The 18698-nt window shown below is 39.8% G+C and overlaps 1 protein-coding gene across 5 annotated transcripts; it reads left to right on the forward strand.

Annotated features, from left to right (window-relative positions):
* The first annotated feature begins 375 nt into the window (after positions 1 to 375).
* DGKE (diacylglycerol kinase epsilon) lies at positions 376 to 17968 on the forward strand. 5 transcript variants are annotated; one of them, XR_008469435.1, is made up of 13 exons: positions 376 to 1375; positions 3044 to 3203; positions 3689 to 3808; positions 4732 to 4875; positions 6785 to 6942; positions 7241 to 7292; positions 7443 to 7556; positions 8041 to 8112; positions 8638 to 8765; positions 9702 to 9813; positions 10125 to 10556; positions 12738 to 12839; positions 14055 to 14125. XR_008469435.1 is itself a non-coding variant. In XM_054221872.1 (11 exons), exons 1-11 carry the CDS (start codon positions 918 to 920, stop codon positions 14313 to 14315), a joined length of 1779 nt encoding a protein of 592 aa, XP_054077847.1. In that variant the 5' UTR covers positions 376 to 917; the 3' UTR covers positions 14316 to 17968. The 5 variants fall into 5 exon arrangements, 2 of the variants coding, with proteins under 2 accessions (XP_054077847.1, XP_054077848.1); XR_008469433.1 differs by having other exon boundaries at positions 12738 to 14197; XR_008469434.1 differs by having other exon boundaries at positions 10125 to 12839; positions 14055 to 14130.
* Positions 17969 to 18698: the final 730 nt, after the last annotated feature.

The raw sequence follows: 18698 nt of genomic DNA on the forward strand, positions 1-18698 counted from the left end.
TATACTGTAGGGATTTACGTAATTTTTCGAGAAGTGCAAAAACCTGCAGCAACTATTTGTTTTTAGAACTGCTACAGGGGAAACAGCGTAACACATAAAGTCAAATTATGGGGGGAAAAGCACTTGTGGGTGCGATAATCCAGCCCACAGCCCGTTCAGCCGCCGCCTCTACCGAGGCCCTTCGCCTCGGGTTTCCCGCCGCGGCCCCGCGGCCCGGCGAGCGGAGCTGCTGTCGGGGGCCGCTGGCGACAGACCCCGAGTCGCGATAACGCGGTGACGGACCGACCGACCGACCGACCCGCCCGCCCGTCTCCTGGCAACCGCCCTCCGCCGCTTCCGCTTCCGCCGCCCCGCGCATCCCCGCCGCCCCTCGGCCCGGCGCAGGCGGCACTCGCCGCCAGGAGCCCGCGCCGCGCGGGGGGAAGCGGGCGCGGGGTGAGGGCGGGCGGCGGCCCCCAGAGCGGGGAGGCGGCTGAGGGGAGCCGGCGTGAGGGGACGGGGCCGGTCCGCCCCGTGTTCCCCCCCATCCTCGCCGCAGAGAGGCCTGAGTGGGAGCGGGGCGCCGGCGGGCAGCCGGAGCCGTGTGGCGAGTCCAGCCTGGTGCCTGCGGGGAGCGGGCGAGAGAAGGGCCGGGCCGGGCCGGGCCGGGCCGGGCCGGGAGGAGGCCGGGCGGCGCCGGCCTTGCGCTAGGCCCGGGCAGGCAGCGAAGGAGCCCCTCTCACCCGGCGCTGAAACCCTTCTGCTGGTGGGTAGGTCAGGTGTGGGGGGAAATAGGTGCTTAGCCCTAATAAGGGATTAAAAGATGCTTCATGAAGCTGCGCGTTGGCTTCTTGAACTAAGGGACCGTTCCCAGTCCAGCCCTGCTGTCTGCCCGGCTGGTGCGAGGGGTTAACCTGGTGGGAGTGAGCTGCTGAGGAATGGAAGGGACAGAGAGCAACGGCAGCACGGCCTCCTCGGTCGTGGCAGACTGGAGCTTGGTGTTTTGGACTCTGTGCGCCGTGATCCTGCCGGTGCTGATCACCTTGTGGTGCAGTTTCCAGCGGTCCCGGCGGCAGGTGCTAATACGAGACATCTTTCGCAAGAGCAAGCATGACTGGCACTACACAGACCTCTTCGGCCAGCCCTCCTACTGCTGCGTCTGTGCTCAGCACATCCTTCAGGGTGCTTTCTGCAACTGCTGCGGGCTGCGTGTCAGCGAAGGATGCCTCAAGAAGGCCGACCAGCTTTTTCTCTGCAAGGAAATTATGATGAGGAGCAATGGTGGAGCCCACAGCTCTATGCCACACCACTGGATCAGGGGCAATGTCCCCCTCTGCAGCTGCTGTATGATATGCAAACAACAGTGCGGCACACAGCCCAAGCTCTGCGACTACAGGTACTGCAAGGGACTTTGGCTTTGTATGAGGAAGCACGATGCCATATCAGTATTGTGTTTTCCGCAGGGTTACTGGAACACATTACCCCAAAAGAGATCCTGCAGTAGTCAAATATGAAACTCTGTTAAAAAAACAACTTCAAAGAACCTAAAATTAAAATGGATGCTTGTGGGTAATTTGAGTCATAGATTAGGAGTATGACATCACATCTCATGTTCACTTGTTATCTTAATTGCATTAGTCCAGTATGATGTGCTAGCTACTGTATAATTACATATAGAAGGCTCTCTATTTCCAAGAGAGTTTATATTTCAGGGGATGACCTTAAGAAGGTTCTAATGCACTTGTCATTTGTACACTGGATAGCCTGAGCAATTTAGGTGACACAGCTCAATTCAGAGCACCAAAATGTGTACGCATTCCTTCAAAATCGGCATCTGCTCAGTGTAACTAGGACAAACAACTGGCCTATATCTGATTCAAGTTCATTTTTAAGGATGCTTAAAAACATCTGATGCAAAGTTTTAAAAGCTACTGTAATCTATTGTTAAAGTTTGTGGTATGAGTGTAAAAAAAATTTTCAAGGAACGGTTGAATCGGCTTGCAGTGTTATCAGTGAGGCTGCTTGCAAAGTTGTCACCATGACACATAGTGGCACGTCATGTGGAAATATAGTGCTGGTGGTCCAGGTACTGGGCACAGTGTAAGTGTTAACTTCAGCCTTCTCAAAGGATGTCAGGTTTCCAGCATAAGTTCTGCTAGCCTTTGCTTTGCTTCTATGTGACGTTGTGAAATTGCTTGGTAAGTAAGCAGAATTACAGTGTAAATGACCATACTATCAGAAATAAAACCTTGACAGAGAGAGTGCATAGGAGAGGATTTTGGAGGCAAGGAAGGAAGGAAGAAGAGGAAAACAAAGTCACAGTACAAGGCAGGTATCGTCGTTACTCTAGTTGTGTGCTGGATTAGTCAGAAGGACTACAAAAATAGCTTTGACAGCTGCTTAAACCAAGGCTTTGGATGTAGCAAATGAGGATTAACATTCTGCAGAGGCTGGCAGTGGATATTGCAGTATTTCCTCTTGTTCTAGTCCATTTTCCAGGACAGCTTTTAGAACAGGTCAAAAAGCTGAGCAGTTTTGCATAACAAAATCCCATCAGCCTTGTATGGTATTGTGTAACCTTTTAGGTTTCAGACTTAAAGGGGTGTTATCAACCTTAAGAAATTTATTAATTAATGTTACTAGTAACACTTTATTGAACTCTAGTGTTTTATATGTGCTCTTTAAGGATGGATAGTTCAGTTTCTTATGCAAGCTTTCACTGTAACTGTTAATATTGCAGACAATGCAAGAGGATATTTATAGCACCTGTTTTTTGAATTAAAAAAAATAGAATGACTTTAAAACTGTTGGGGTTTTTTCCACAGAATTCAAATGTTTTTCTAGACTTGCAAGCACATGACTAAGTTACGTAATTTTCTGTAGCCAATACATAGTCATGTAAACTTCCAGGGAATGCTTGGTTTTCTCTGTAAGGTGCTTAAAATATTACTTACAATGTTGCATGTAAGTATAAGTACTTTTCAGAAAGTTAGTCTATCTAAAAATAAATGAGCAAAATCGATGTGCCTGTCCGTTTTTTCATGTTTTTTGGTCTTTTTTCCAGATGTGTGTGGTGTCAGTACACTGTACATGATGAATGCATGATGGATTGTTTAAAGACTGAGGAGTGTACATTTGGAGAATTCAGAGACTTAATTATTCCACCATACTATTTGTCTACAATCAACCAGATGCGTAAAGATAAAAGAACCAATTATGAAAAGGTAATCGTCTACTACTTCTTTGTTTTATAATATATTTAATAAAAAAAAAAATCTCCCACACATTAAAACTTTAGTTCAGTACGTTGTCAGGTTAATAACTATCAGGTAAATGTTTCAATATCTATGAAGTACTTGCAGTGTTAATTTGGAGGTGTTTGTCATTTTATTAACATGGTAGTTGAAGCATGAACGTACGTTTGGGTTTTGTTATTCTAAAACAACACTGAGATTTGGGTACCTTACTTCCTTGAATATTTTGTGATTTTTCTAGTACTATGTTCATAACTTTGTAATGTTTGTTGTCCTGGGCACTGTAGAACAGAAGTCTTCAGCCTTGGTGTGTCAGAGTATTTGTTTTGACTACTTCAGACTAACTGGTAACTCCCTCATTTCAGCACTTACAGGGGACAGGTTTTGTAGCAAGGGTTTAAACACTTTCAAACGTGCAGCATTTGTGTGATTGATTGACTTTTACCTTTTTGCAGGTAGTACCTTACTGCAGAAAACACTGGATGCCAGTAATCATACTGGCTAATACTCGTAGTGGAAACAACATGGGTGAAACTTTACTAGGAGAATTTAAAATTCTGCTGAACCCCGTTCAGGTATTTACCACTATAACAAAAGCCACTATAACAAAATAAAAGTTTAAATTAGAATAAACTTTACTTTGCTTACACAATGGCAGTAGGGTCTTGTGGAAGATCAGTAAAGAAAACAAACTCATGCGGTTTGTTCTTTTAGAAAGAATAGCTTTATAGAGAGAGACTGAAAGTGCAGAGCCTCCTCCTCCCCCCCCCCCCCCCCCCGCCCCAAGTTTGTTATGGTTCTAATACTGGTCCAGGTTTTATTTATAGTAATATAGTAATTCTGTTAATTATAAATATCTGTCTCTCGAAACAGTGTACAATTTTTATGAAATTAAATATTTGGGTCTTTTCAATTTGAAACCTGTATTAGTTGAAGTACTCACTTTACTTGTGAGAACGTCAGTGATTACAGTTGCTGCTTTCTGTTGTCGCTTTCCCCTTAAAATCCACTGGGATGGCACAGGATGTTGATGTAAGGCAGTTAGCTGTTCCTTGGATTTCCTGGCTGCACCTTAACACTCTTCCTTTGAAGTTCAAAACCCAGCCTTAGAATACAGCCTAATGGAAATCGCTATGTGTGTGTTTTAAATGCATCCCAATAAGAATAAACCTCTTCGTATGCCGAGTATTTAAAAATAACTTTTATCTGAAGTCTTTCATCTTTGCAGAATTCATCGTAATGCCTCTAGATGCAGCCTTTTCTTAGGAATCTGTCAGCTTGGTTTATCCATGGCATTTATTACTAGTGAGGCAGCTGGAGCTCTGTTGTGGATTTGGCTTCCCAAAAAAGCCAAGACAGCTCATTTGCTGATAAAATATTATAAATGGAGAATCTTTGTTTTGCGTTAGAATGAACTTCTTGAAGTCGTGAATCTGTGAGGCAAATCCTGAGTCGTGTTCTGTGAACTTACGGAACTTCTGGTTTTCCTTTCTTCTAGGTTTTTGATCTAAGCAAAATTGCACCTGCTAAAGCACTCCAGCTTTGTACCTTGCTGCCTTGCAACGCTGTCAGGGTCCTTGTCTGTGGTGGGGACGGCACAGTAGGCTGGGTGCTGGATGCGATTGATGAAATGAAGATAAAGGTATTGTGTTTTGTATTAAAAGATGTCTTATGGTGAAATGAGTTTTGGAGCTGCTGAAGTGCTACACCTGATCTCTTACGTGCATTTAATGTTTTAATCTTTCTGAATAAGCCTACAGAGAAATATTTGCAGAATTGCTTATTCATATTGGGGAAGGGGCGGGGGGGGACTTGTTATGGGTCTCTGTAATTCAGGAAAAATATGATAGCTTTACATTTTAAGTGATATTTAAAGTCATTCTTTTCTGTAACACAAGAAAATAACAAGCTGCATAATATTTTATGCATTGTTCTTTTCTTTTTGTCTAAACAGATTTATTTCATCATAAGTGGCATTGCTAATAATGGCTAATGTGTTCTGAGTGCCTATTTCTCCCAGCACACTCTATCTTTTATAATAACAGCGTAATTTTGCTGGCTATACTGGTTGTATTGCCAGTGCATGAATGAGGGCAGTAGTTTGCCTCTGCACCTTCTCACATATTCTAAATCATCTGTCAGCCTGCAGCCTCACCTGTTAATAGCAAGTAGAGAAGGAAAAAATAAGCTGTATATTTCCTGTTGATTTGAAATGGAAGATATTCCAATTTACAGGGTACTACTAAGAACTCCTGAGAAAGTTAAGAATGAAGAATAATTAGTAGGGCTTTAGTGCTTTACCTGATAAAATGTTCTCTAGTGATAAAAGGAAGAAAGTTACTCTTATATCAGTGTCTTTTTTTTTTCTTTTTTTTTTCCTGCAGCTTCCTTGTTAGTATGTGAAATGTTGTAGTTGAAGGCCACTATTACAATTTCATGCATAGTCAAACTGAGCTGTTTTGAGAATTTTATGTACTGATAAAGTAGAAATGTAACAAAGTGTAACTATGAAGGTTCATGAATATAAGTATATGGTTATTTGGTCTTAGACACTTGATATATTGTCCCTCAGGGGCCATATAGTTGATGAAATCTGGGTTTTTCTTTATTTCAAAGTATTCAAATAGAGCGATTGCAGTTACATAAATACTGTTGAGATTATCAGCAAAACCTTTGTATTATCAGCAGTAGGTTATTTGCTCCTTTCATTTATCGTGACTTTTAAATACAGGTTACCTGGCTGATAACTCTTCTTGAGAAAATAACTGTAATGCTGCTTATTGCAAGTACATTTCACAGCTGAGTTTCAAAGGCTGTAGTACATCTGAAATAACTGTTCAGCCTTTTGTAGTAAAGAGAGCAAAGACCTTTGCTAAGGTGGCCATTTTGAATGTCTACTTCTGTCACTCTGCGATCTGCAGAGGTGATTATCATCTGCTCCATCTGTTGAGGACAGTTGATCTGTGTGTGTATGTGGCATCTCTGGAACTTAGATACTGACTTTCCTTCTTTGAGTATGTGAATTCCCGTGGTTGAATACTCTAGGTTTATGTGCATCTGTTGTTTTAGACCTAACCTTATTTCAGTCTTATAAGAACATTTTTGTGTATGGTTACGATTCACAGCCTTGTGTGTTAGCTCTCTTTTAGTGTTGATATCACTTCTGAGAGGTCTGTGCAGTAACGGTGTTAGTAATTTACCAGCAGCATATTATCAAGAGATCGGATGAGAAGTTCAGGCTTCCACTTCTAGATCCAAAGCACCGCTCTTGAAGGAATACTCTGTTCAGTATTATTAACGCATTGTTTCCATATTGTCTTTGTATTCTCTCTTCTTCTCACAATGGTTTGACATTTCCTTCCTTTGCATTATCCCTATGGTAAGTACTCAAACGTGCCATCTGCTATACTGATGCTGCCAGCTCTATTGCTCTGCACTATGTAACAAGCTGCCGCAAAGATCAATGGTATTTATCTAACCTGAACGTTTGAGGATAAAAGGGAGAAAATGAGTTGAAGAACAAGCTAATATGCAGTGTTTTTGTATCCTAGGGGCAAGAACGTTATATTCCCCAAGTTGCAATTTTACCTCTGGGAACAGGTAATGACCTGTCTAATACACTGGGCTGGGGTGCAGGTTATGCTGGAGAAGTCCCTGTAGAACAAATCTTACAAAACGTCATGGAGGCAGATGGAATCAAACTAGACAGGTAGGTAACAGTGAAAAGATAAATTCTGTAGAACCAAATACTACTATAGCTCTACTGATATCCAGTTGTAGCAGTATATGTAAAGAAACACAAGCGTTGCTGGAGGGAACTGCAAAATAACTAAGGTCCAAAATTAGTTTTTTATTTCATTTTTCTGCAAGGCTTAACTCTTTCATAATTTAACTAAATTTGAATCTTTTGACTTGATCCCAGTATAGATATGAGATTCCTAACTACAGCTTTGATACTAAGTGAGAACAGTCTTTCATGACACTAAGTAACGGCTGTTGTTTTTCAGATGGAAGGTTCAAGTAACAAACAAAGGATACTACAACTTAAGGAAACCAAAGGTATGGTTTGCAAGTATAAATATGGATTCTATAGAATACCTGTCTACTTATACTTATTTTTCTGGTTACCTACTTCCCATTAAATACTGTGACTTTTAAATTGTAATAATAATATTTAATAAGACCATAACTAGAAGTTCTGTCTTACAGGTATTCACAATGAACAACTACTTTTCTATAGGACCTGATGCTCTCATGGCTTTAAATTTTCATGCTCATCGTGAGAAGACTCCCTCTCTGTTTTCCAGCAGAATTATTAATAAGGTGCGTTTGGTAAAGTGACGTTTTCTCCTTGTAGTTGTTGACTTAAGGCTATTTTTTGCTTTATTCCCCTACTTCGTCTCATGCCATTTTAAGAGTTTGAACTCATTTTTCTTGGGGAGGGGATTCCATGGGTAAAACGTGTTTCCCGCCCACTCATAAGTGTTCTGGCTGGCCTCTGCCTACTTGCTTACGGAATATGCTGTTTGTTCAGTTTTTGTTTAGAATGTTTCATTTGCGTTGAAACTTAATGGGTTAAGGACGTTGCCTATTTCTTTTTAAAGTGGAAAGGAAGTTTCTTATGCAAGTTGTAGCCTATCTCATGGAGAGAGCTTAGTTGAAGGATGCACATACATGTTACGTATGAATTTTAGATAAGGTTTTCAGAACAATACTATACGTGAATATTTCAAATACTCTTCATATGTATTGTCTTTTTCTAACAGTATTTTCTGATCTCCCGGGTTTGTTTTTGGGTTTTTTATAGGCTGTTTATTTTTTTTATGGAACCAAAGACTGCTTAGTACAAGAATGTAAAGATCTTAACAAAAAGGTTGAGGTAAGTTTTTTAACTTGCTTATTCTCTGGACAATCAGTGGAGTTGTAAAAACTTAATTTGTAACAGAAGAGGGGAAAAGCTTTGCAGTTTACATTCTTATACACTTGTATAAGAATGGCTCTGGACTTAAACTATTTTTGATGTTCCTTTTGCTATCTGCAGCTTACTTGATGGAATTCATGTCTTTGAGTTTACTGAAAATTACTAAATTTTTTTCTGGCCTTCACTCAGCCAGTTCTGTGAGTTGAAGTACTGACATTCAAATAAAATTTGCCTTGACACCAGAGAATTACTTAAGTGAGAGTTCTTTTTTCTTTTCTCTATTAACAGAAATTTATTACAGCTTAGGATATCATGTGAAATCAGAAGTAATTTTTTTAAAGTTTGAAAAGAAAACACATTCTTCTTGTACAGGGCCAGTTTTTCTTCAAGTGGAAGCCTATTAAATGCATAAAGAGAATAACTAGCATATATTGAGCTACTGAATTTGATCCACATTAATTAACTTTTGTGTGTCTTTTAAAGCTAGAGTTGGATGGTGAGAGAATAGAGTTGCCCAATTTGGAAGGCATCATCGTCCTGAATATTGGATACTGGGGAGGTGGCTGCAGGCTCTGGGAAGGAATGGGTGATGAACCTTACCCCTTGGCGAGGTATGCAGTGCATCTTTTTCCCTTTTTTCTTTTAACGGTTCTTGTAGTGTAAGCAGTTCTCTGCATGTGTTATGTGCTTATGTAGTCAGACTTGTCTGAAAGTCAGAAGGTTTCCTTGTGACAGTATGCTGTCTCAGATTTTTTATTTTCCTCATGTTAGAGACTTGGACTAAGTGCATCCCACACATCAAGTTTGGGTTTTTTTCAGACCTTCTCAAAACGTCTGGCATGATTAAGTAGTAGCGTTGAAGAGGCTATTAAAAATAAAGGTAGCTTCCAAAAAGTATAAGATGTATCCATTTCAGAATATAGAAAGACACGTCTTAATAGAGGTTAAAATATAAAGTAAAAACAAAGCAAGCCAAAAATTTGACTCCTATGCTTGAGTAAGTTGGATGGAGCAATACTAAAGAGGAGAATAGGTGGGTGCATTAGTTATTCCTTTTTGTGACTTCCTTCTTCAGAAGCCATATATCTAAATATACTTCATAGTTCTGTTACAAGGCTTATGATCCTGGATTTCTAAAAAATATTTGGGCGAGGTCCTTTACCAAAATCTAAAAAAAATTAAGCCATTAAAAGATGTTCCTGTAGATTAATAACTGAGTGAAAAGACAAAAATTTGTACAAATTTATGGAAGAGAAATCCACTGGTGGGCCTTAAATATGCACGGTGATGCACTTGGGCAGTCATATATCCATAATTTCCAGAAGCTAGCTAGGGTGTGCCGGCTGGTGTATTGCTCCATACTTGCATCTTTGTATGGCTTCCTTTGCTGTTCAGTGTGACTTGTCCAGCACAAATAGATAAACACATTTGTACAATAACATATGTCTTCTCTCTAGGAGTAGCCATAAAAGGACTGTGTATTAGTTGGACAGGTATTCTAGAGCTCACAAGCATCACTTAAAAGAGTCTCCTTTTTTAACTCGTAGACATGATGATGGACTTCTGGAAGTTGTTGGCGTTCATGGTTCTTTCCACTGTGCCCAGATTCAGGTGAAACTCGCAAATCCTGTTCGCCTAGGGCAGGCACATACAGTGAGGGTAAGTGGTGCTTATGAACCTGTTTTCCCCTAAATTTTTTTGAATACATAACATAGAATCTCAAGCGCTCAACTGTCTGATCTGAAGTTGCTGTTTGCAGTTGAGCTAGATGTTTCTCTCGCTTAGTAAAAATGTCATAATTCACAGTCCTCTGTTGCTGTGCTTGGTGGCCTATGAGTGCAACTAATTACATACTAAGTTTCTCCCTGCCCAGGCTGAAAAAGTGCACCATCAGTATATTGTAGTTGTAAAAGGTATCTTCAGAGCTACTTTGAACTGCTATGATTGTGTGTTCTTCTATTTAATGCCAGCTGATCTTGAAGAGTTCAAAGATGCCGATGCAGGTGGATGGAGAGCCGTGGGCTCAGGGGCCCTGCACTGTTACCATAACTCATAAGACACATGCACTGATGCTGTATCACTCGGGTGAACAAACAGATGACGACGCTTCCAGCATGTCTGAGCAAGACCACGTGAGAGAACAGACAGATGAAGATGTATAGATTTTGCAGAATTTAATATAATACAGTGATGAACTTCAGCTCTTTAAAAACACTGAGAATGCCTAATCTAGCCGTAAGGTTCATACCTGTGAATGAACTAGAGCTGAGGAAAAAGCCATGCTTTTACATTCATTAAAATGTTCACAGCTGAATTACCACAACTGTTTTGCCTTTTAGATTGGTGGTGATGCCCAGCCTTTCTAGCTGGAGTGAGTTACTCTGGTGGCAGGAGAGAGACAGGTATGGCAGCCCTTCCTTGCCATGGAATCAGATCTTCTGCACATACACAATATAGCATGCAAAATGTTTGATACCCTTAGAAAGGGGAACAGCTGGAAGTTTGGCCTGCTTCCTTCCATCTGCCCACTTCTCCAGAACAGTTTCCAGAGCAGAAAACCAGACCAAGTAGGATGTGGGCTGATTTTCCAACAACAGCCTGCTCCTGGCTGCCATCTCTTTTTGGGAGCAAGACAAACGCTTCTCTGTGCGCCTGCTGGTGCAGTGCAGGTGTAGTAGGCTTGGCTGGGAGAGTGCAGGATCTGGGAGCTCTTGGGAAGATGGTTAGCAAGAAAAGATGCTTTTGGACCAAAGGTTTCTGGAAATGTTCTGTTAGTGAATGACCTTTTCCAGTGGCTTTGTAAGTCATAGTAGAGTACTCCTGAGGTCCCGAGTACCTAAGCTACAACTTCCAAATAATTGTACCATGACTTGCACTGAACGATCCTGTGACTGACTCTGCTTCAGTTCAGTGAGAGGCTAATTCTAGTTTTTGTAAATAGTAACATCATAGTTCTTGAGGAGGCTTTTTGGAGGAAAACTTGGACAAAGGAGCTGTCTTTTTTTAGCTGTTTAGAGGAGGGTTTTAAGGAAATAATGATGAGTGGCAAATACAGTTTGTTTGGTTTTTTTAAAGTCTTGTTAAAGATCTTGCTTCGTAATTACCTGAAAATGATCAATACTAAGTCAGTCTGTTAACTGTTTCAATTTTAACTGTGGAGGTTGAGAGCTAAGTTTGCAAAGATTAACAAGTTCTGGCCTTCATGTGTATAATTTAATCGTGACAAAAAGCATGGAAGCATTTGTTTTCTGACTGGCTCTTAGGGGGTCAGAGGTACCTTGTTTGACTTGAAACTTCATTTCCCATCTGAATATAGGGCAAGAAAAAGATTGGTGGTCTGTACTGATAGTAAAAGTTAGGAGCATATACAACAGTGCACAGAAACTCTCAGTTTGGTATATCTGAAGCTTCTCAGGTTAAAAGCTTCTCAGGTGAAAACAGCTCCATGGTTAAAAATCTGCTTCGTTTTTTTTCTCTTCTGTTGTAGGTATTTTAAGCTTGCAGCAGGTGAGAGCTATGAGTTGAGGTTTAAAATTTGTCACTCAGTAATTCAGTTAAGTCCAGTTGAGTCATGAAGGTGATCTTCCAAGTGGGAAGAGAATTTATGCTGACTGTCTACTGTGTAAGCCAAGATCATAAGAGAAGTTGAGAGCTTTGGTCTGAACTTTGAGTGTTGCTGCTTTTGTCAGAACTCCCCCAATCTTTGTTGGGTTTTTTTCCTCCTTTTTTCTTTGTGTTAACTGAAAGTGAGGGGTAAAGTAGGGTATGTTTCTAGGTTTTGTAAAATTAAACTGTTTTTCAACAATCTATAAAATGAAATTTGCATTGACGGTGATAAGAACTCTTTATATTTTAAAATAATTTATTGAAACCTTGTCAAAGTCAGTATTTTTAAATCTTTTAATTGTAATCCTCTTTGGAGAGCATTTTTAACTTGATGGTATTCGTTGTAGAAAATGTATGTACTAGATCTTCAATACTACTGATTATCAGTGAATTTATAGCTGTCTGAAAATGTGATTAGAGCGTAATGAACTGTAAAGCAGAAGCCATTTGTAAATTCCATATTCATTAGCCTTATACCCCAGGGAAGGGGGGCTGGAACTAGGTGATCTTCAAGGTCCCTTCCATCCCAAGCCATTCTATGATTATACGCCTCATCTTAATTATTTTATTGTATGTAAATATAGAGAACAAATTGATAATTAAATCTATGTAAAAAGTGTTTAAAATACACAAAAGTATACTTAGATAAATCCACTACCTTTTTTTTTTTCAGTTCTGAGGTTCAATTTGTATTAGCTTCAAAAATCTTACTAGTTAAGTTACTAATATTTTTTATTTTTTTTTTAGTAACTTGTAACCATCAGCATCCTAAAAATAGTTAAGTTCCATGCTATGGTTCTTAAGTAACTATTGTTTACAAATAAATGACAAGTCTCTGAAAAAGCAGGGTATGTGCTATGAAAGGCGGTATTTTCTCAAGAGAAATGATGCCACTGGCTACTTAATCTAAACTCTTCATAATACAGTTTAAAGAGTTACCTGAAGTTGATCAGATGATTATTCAAATTCTTTTATAGCCTAAGAAACTTTCTGTTCAAAACTTCACTCCTTGAACTCCTGACATCTAGAAAAAAAATAATTGATGCCGAGACTTTGAAAGCCTCCCTTTTTCACAGTAGGTGAGTTGGCTTCTCCGCCCGGGCTTTGCCTGGCTGGGTACCAGTGATGGTGTACTATGTTTGTGCAGGCAGGATCCTCCCACTTACTGTGGCTTGCTGGTAGTCTAGTTCTAAATGTGTGAAATCCTCTTTGGGAAATGTAAATCCCATCATTCCTTTTGGAGAAACAAGGAGTGTGAGAAGTGAAAGTAGCATCTAATCGGGCGCTTGTTTTGGAAAACCCCTGGTAAATGGTCTTGTTTATATTGGATGGATCATCCCCTTCTTGCATGTGGAAGTGAAGAAGTTTGTGTTTCACAAATTGACTGTTAGTGATGCAGCAAATGACAGGTAGCAAACGTAGCCATTGTAAGCATGGGGAAGCCTCTTGTAAAATTGTATTTATGGTATGGAGAACACTCTGTATTATTTATGGTATGAAGAACATTCTGTAGGGTTGAAGTGTCCACTTCCCAATCAGACCTGGGGTCATCCTTCTGTTGTAACGATATGTAGCTGTCATCTGCATGACAACAAAAAGTTGTTTTTAAACATACAGTGTTAGCACTAGAATTCGTTGGGAAGTCTTGCTGTTTCCAACATGCTGTCCTTTGATTTCAATGTATCCGCCTTTCCAGTATGTTGCAAATTGGGTTAAAACCTGTTTTGAGTTACTTTGATCAAACTGTTTTAAGTTTTAGTCTAACCGCAGACAGTAAATGTCAGCAGTGGGCTCCCAAATTCTAATGCTAGCGTAAATGAACTTTTCTAATTTGTAATATAGCTGTAGCTGCTGAATGTTGTCGTGTGTGTGCTGTGTAAAACTGTTATGTGCTTTTTTTTTTAATGTTTTGGGTGCATAAAGCACCAGTACAAATACCTACTCTGTAGCTCTTGTGAAAAGCTCGGGAACCTGCAAATACTGCAGTACACTCTCTGTCCAGAAGAGGGTACTGTGCAGCTGGCTCTCCTGTCCTGCGCTGCGGAATTGTCCCTTACCCTGCTAATGATTAGCGTGGGAGAAAGAGGGAAAGCGATGTTTCAAAAAGACAGATAATGAATAGTTTCTTCTGGCAGTCTTCATGCAGTATACCTTTGTGTAAAATGTACAGGGTGAATAATAACATCAATTGTCAAGCACTCAAAAGTGAATTCACAGAGTTTATTTTTAATTTTGTTGCAGCATGCGCTGGCTTAACTGCAGTTGTCAGATTCCAATAACTTTCTTTGCTGTAGGTTCTCAATCCTGTGACATGCAATACGAAAAACTTAAACTCGTCTGGAGAGCCTTTCTGTGAGTCGGCTTCCTGCCTTGCTCAAACCACCCTTGTTTACACGCACGTTGAGAGGATGGGAATGTGTATTTTCATGTGCATAGAACTTCTTGTCATAGGCTTTGTTTTACCTTGTGTTTTCACTTCAGCAATTCATATCAGAGTTAAACTGTTTCAAATGCCGTCTGCATCTTGGATCTTTCTCCATGTCTGGACTTTTTAAAAAGGCATCTGAAGTCCAAACTTGCATTCTTCATCTTCAAAAACAGCTGAGGTGAATGGCATGCACTTACGTATTTTTTTCCTAAGTAGGTCTATTGTTCCTAGAGTTAGGGTAGTATTTAGAGCATACTTTTAACAGCACTTTAGAATTTGGAATTATTGCAGTTATTGAAGAACTTAGTCTTGTGTTTTCTTTCTACTGCGATGGTGATATTTTTATTTCAAATTAATTTGGAATTATGTTCAAATTTGAACATTTTTCTCAGCACTGTTATGAATTGCATTTCATATTTGTAATGTAAAGACTGTATAACATAATTTATGAATTTGATACTTTTCTTATATGTTCGCTTTCGATGTTGTCGCTTTGTAGGGTTTTTTTTGTCCAGGTCTTGCCTTTTCTTAGGCACTAAGTAACTTGAAACATCATTTACTTTAGTTGGAAGTTTTAATTACTTGCTCTTGGAAAACAGACATGAGTTTCTCCTGGTTGCAAAAGAAAATGCTACCATGTTTGAACACACTTGGAGAAAATTGTTTTCTTGAGGCAGTGCTTACACCAAGAGTAAGTTAAAAGTTTCTCCTGTGGAACTTCAGCTGATTCAGGTTGAGAATTTGTTCCCCTGTACACTTTGTCTTGCTGATGTTTACAACTGCTCAGTAAGTACTTCTTTCCTGCAGTCATTTAATTACTCATTTTATGCTGGCTCACTTTCAGCTAAAAATGTCATTTGAGACAGTATCAAAAGCCCTGCTGAAATCAGGGCAGTGAGCTTCTCTTCTATCCACTTTATCCTACGCGCTGGTGAGCTTGTCAGAAAGAAAGTTGGAATGGCTTCACACAGCTTATTCTCAACCCAGTAAGGCACCTCTTTGGCTTTTTCAGTCACCATCACCACACCTGGAAGATATTAGAAAGGACTCCAAAGGCTCCCCATTCCCTTGACCTATTTTGAAAGTACAATTTTTGCGCTTTGCTGCTGGGGAGGAACCTCCCTGTTCTCTACAGGTTCTGAGAACTCATAGTTAAAGGTTCTGGTTTCAGTTTGGCCAGTTCCTTCTGGTTCTGCACAATGTTGCACTGAAGCTCACAGCTTTTATAGTGTATGCTATTGTATCTCACTGGTTTAAAAAAACAAAACAAATAAAAAACAAACAAACAAACAAAAAAAAAACCCAAAGCTTAAAGCACCATACCTTAGCTGTGAACAGCGTTAATGGTATCAATGTTATTGTAGTTACTCTTTTTTTTACTTGGCAACAAACACTTTTTGGTAGAGCGCCACTGTAACCTAGTTAGTGAATCTATGGGTAAGAGTAGGACACTTCAGAATCTTTGCATGTGTTTTAACTGAAAATCCTTTTTTTGTTCTGTATTTAATACTGACTACTAGCAGTTATCTTCCTTTTCTAAAAGAGATTTGACCCTTCAGTTAGGAGTAAACTAGAATATCTTGAGATGTAAAAATACCCCTACATAACTGATCCTGTTGAATGTGAACCACTTACTTAAAAATGCTCTTTTTTTCTGAGAAATTATAGCTGCTTCTTGAACACAGGAATGAGACAACAGAGACCACTTGTTCATTTAGTAATTAAGTCTACTGAGAGAATTTACATGTTCTCTATTTCGACCTCACTTAGGCCACAGTTCTAAAAGCATGGCATGATCAAAATTTCCTTATCTCGCTACAAGTGCTGAATACCCAGTTCAGGTTTTGGGCATCTCAGGGAGAGACTTCTAGCTGGAGTAAAGCCACATGCCTTGACAAAACCTAGTGATGTTAACGCGGACTTACATCAGCTGAGGATCCGGCCCTTAACTGTTCAAAAGTATGAATGTATTCAAAATTTTACTTTGCTTCTCATTGATACTGCCCTCTTTACTGTGCTCTATACCCTTATTGCTGTATGTAATTAATTTTTTGCAATGTTCCATTTGCAACTTGTTTGTGGATTTCAGCATAAAAATAATTTTCTTTCTAAGAGTAAGTGTGAACTTAGATTGTGAGTTTATTGCATTCTGTATCTTCAAAGTTTACATCCCTCAAAAGCCAGTTTGTCTGCTACCAACTGTTTTAATCCTTAGAGTACCTCCAACCATCTTCTTTCTAGGATTTTTATAGTTAAACAGAATGGATTTTTATTTTTGTAGCTCGTAACTTACATATGTATAGTAGTTATTTCTATTTAGCAATTAGTGATCAGAATACTGTAAAAATGTTCCTTTTAAGAGCTGTAACTTTAAATTAGTAATAATTACTTACAAGAAAATACCAGCATGTTAACTTTTTTTTTTTAAACTGTTATTCTTTAGCTTGGAAATACTGTGATGCTGTGACTTAGGATTTGTATTGAATGTGTTTATGCGTATATTCTGAAGTTGCACTAAATAGGGAAAAAATGAGCTTAAAATGCAAGTAATAGATCAAAAAGTAGAATTTATAACATCTTAAGTTTTTTTTTCAATGGAGAAAGGTGACATTTGGGGTTCAATATTTTTTTTTTTTGTTTTCCCACAGAACAGTAAGGAAGGAGTGATCAGTGTACTCTTGAAACAGTTGTTTCCTTATAGTGCAGTTTGAGATATGTAGTATTTAGTGCCCAAACATAAGCAAACGCCATCTGCACCATTCCTGCCTCTCAGAGAGCAAAACCTCAGCGCAAACCGGACCGCTCCCGGCTGTAAGTACATGAGATCTTACTTACAAAGAAATAACCAGCCAACATAATATTGAACCTCCAGTAGAAACGTTTAAAAGCAGAATTTGCTAATTTTTTTTTTTTCCTGACATCAAGTGATGCTTTCAAATCCCAAATTGTTTTTGCTTTGTTTTTTAAAAGGCGGCAGGCTGAAATGAGAGGATAAGGAGGTATTACTGTAAAACTCAGTCACAAGATGTGGGAAGTGTGTTCTTTATTTGCTGCGTAGGCACAGGAAGTGTGAGTGTGGGAGGTCTCATGAAAGTCTCTGCTTTGTTTGCACCCTCATTGGTTTCATCCAGTGTTTCTGAAGCCGGTGATAATACCCTTGCCCCCGTAACTGTGACGTTTGCTCAAATCAGAACATGTGGGTGATGTGTATTATCTGAGTGCTCGGGCCAGGTTCTGTGTAAGAAGCTGCAACTTCAGTGAAGTCACAGAACTCCACCAGTTCTGTGGTGGTACGCCACGTTAACACCAGTGAAACTGAAGAAAACTTTTGTCTTCAGAGAGTTGTATCATGGCCTAGCTCTTGTGACTTAAGCTCCCAGAAACCTCTTTTGAGAATCATCTGCTCCATCTTCTTCATAGAAGTTTGTAAATACAGATTTTTCACAGCAATGACTCTGTTACTGAATTTCCTAATGCATCTTTTTGTTGTCTTGTTATTTGTACTGTATTTCTCTGTAGATTAAAGTGTGTGGATTAAAGTATTTAAACCCAGTTTTTTGGTGTTCCTCAGTATGCATAAAAGCAAATGTGAGTTTTGAACCCTGTAACAGCCTGGTGAGGATGACAACTGCTGGCTTTTAGAGGGCTGCAGTATGAGAAGCATGGTCATTTTGAGAACAGAGTTGTACTTTGTTGAACACTGCAGCTGTGCTTCTGCCTGAGATCCCTGCTGCAAAGTCCAAGTGTTTGAACGCTCAGATATATGGAAAAAAATTCCAGACAACGTGATAATGTCATTCAGAGGTAAAACTAATGCTGTTCGGTAACCTACAACGATGTCTCGGCTGCTACTTACCCACTTCTGCTTCCTCCTCCTCCTCGAGGTATTCACCCCTGGAGAAGAGCTGACTTTGTATGGTTCTGTAATAGATGTCTTTAAAATGGTTTAAAAACCCCAGGCTTCAATAGTAAGATGAAATGTCTAGATTGTTCCTTCTCACCAATGTCAGTGATTTGGGACCTTGAAACAGTTTGTGATGCACACTTTTTAGTCTAAGCGGGGAAACAGGCCTACAAATCTCTTATCTGTAAAGAGCAATTCCTAAATAAGAGCTTTAAGGGGGGATGTTTTGGTGTTAATATAAACGGGAGGCAGGAGGGCTGCTGAGCACAAGTCAGCAAAAAGCACCCGGGGCTTCCCACAGAAAGGGGAAGCGCTGCTGCTGGAAGACATTTGGAGATAAGTGGCTCAGTGCTTTCTCCTGATGGCAGCAGATGGGCGAGTTGGGGCTTTTGGAAGTGAATAAATCCTCCTATGGGGCCACTTTATCATAGTGTCATTCCCTCCCTGAGTCTCTCCTCTGTTCCCTGATCTCATTTGCACAAAAGAGAGAACAGGCTCTGAGCTCCTATATTATGCTACAATCAAACCTTTTAAAGACTATTTGTGTGTTGTTTTCCATTCAAGATGGGGTCAGAGCACACATATTCAGCAGGTTTTTTTCTTAGA

This window comes from Rissa tridactyla, chromosome 15 (assembly GCF_028500815.1).
Source record: "Rissa tridactyla isolate bRisTri1 chromosome 15, bRisTri1.patW.cur.20221130, whole genome shotgun sequence".
In the NCBI taxonomy this organism is placed as follows: domain Eukaryota; kingdom Metazoa; phylum Chordata; class Aves; order Charadriiformes; family Laridae; genus Rissa; species Rissa tridactyla.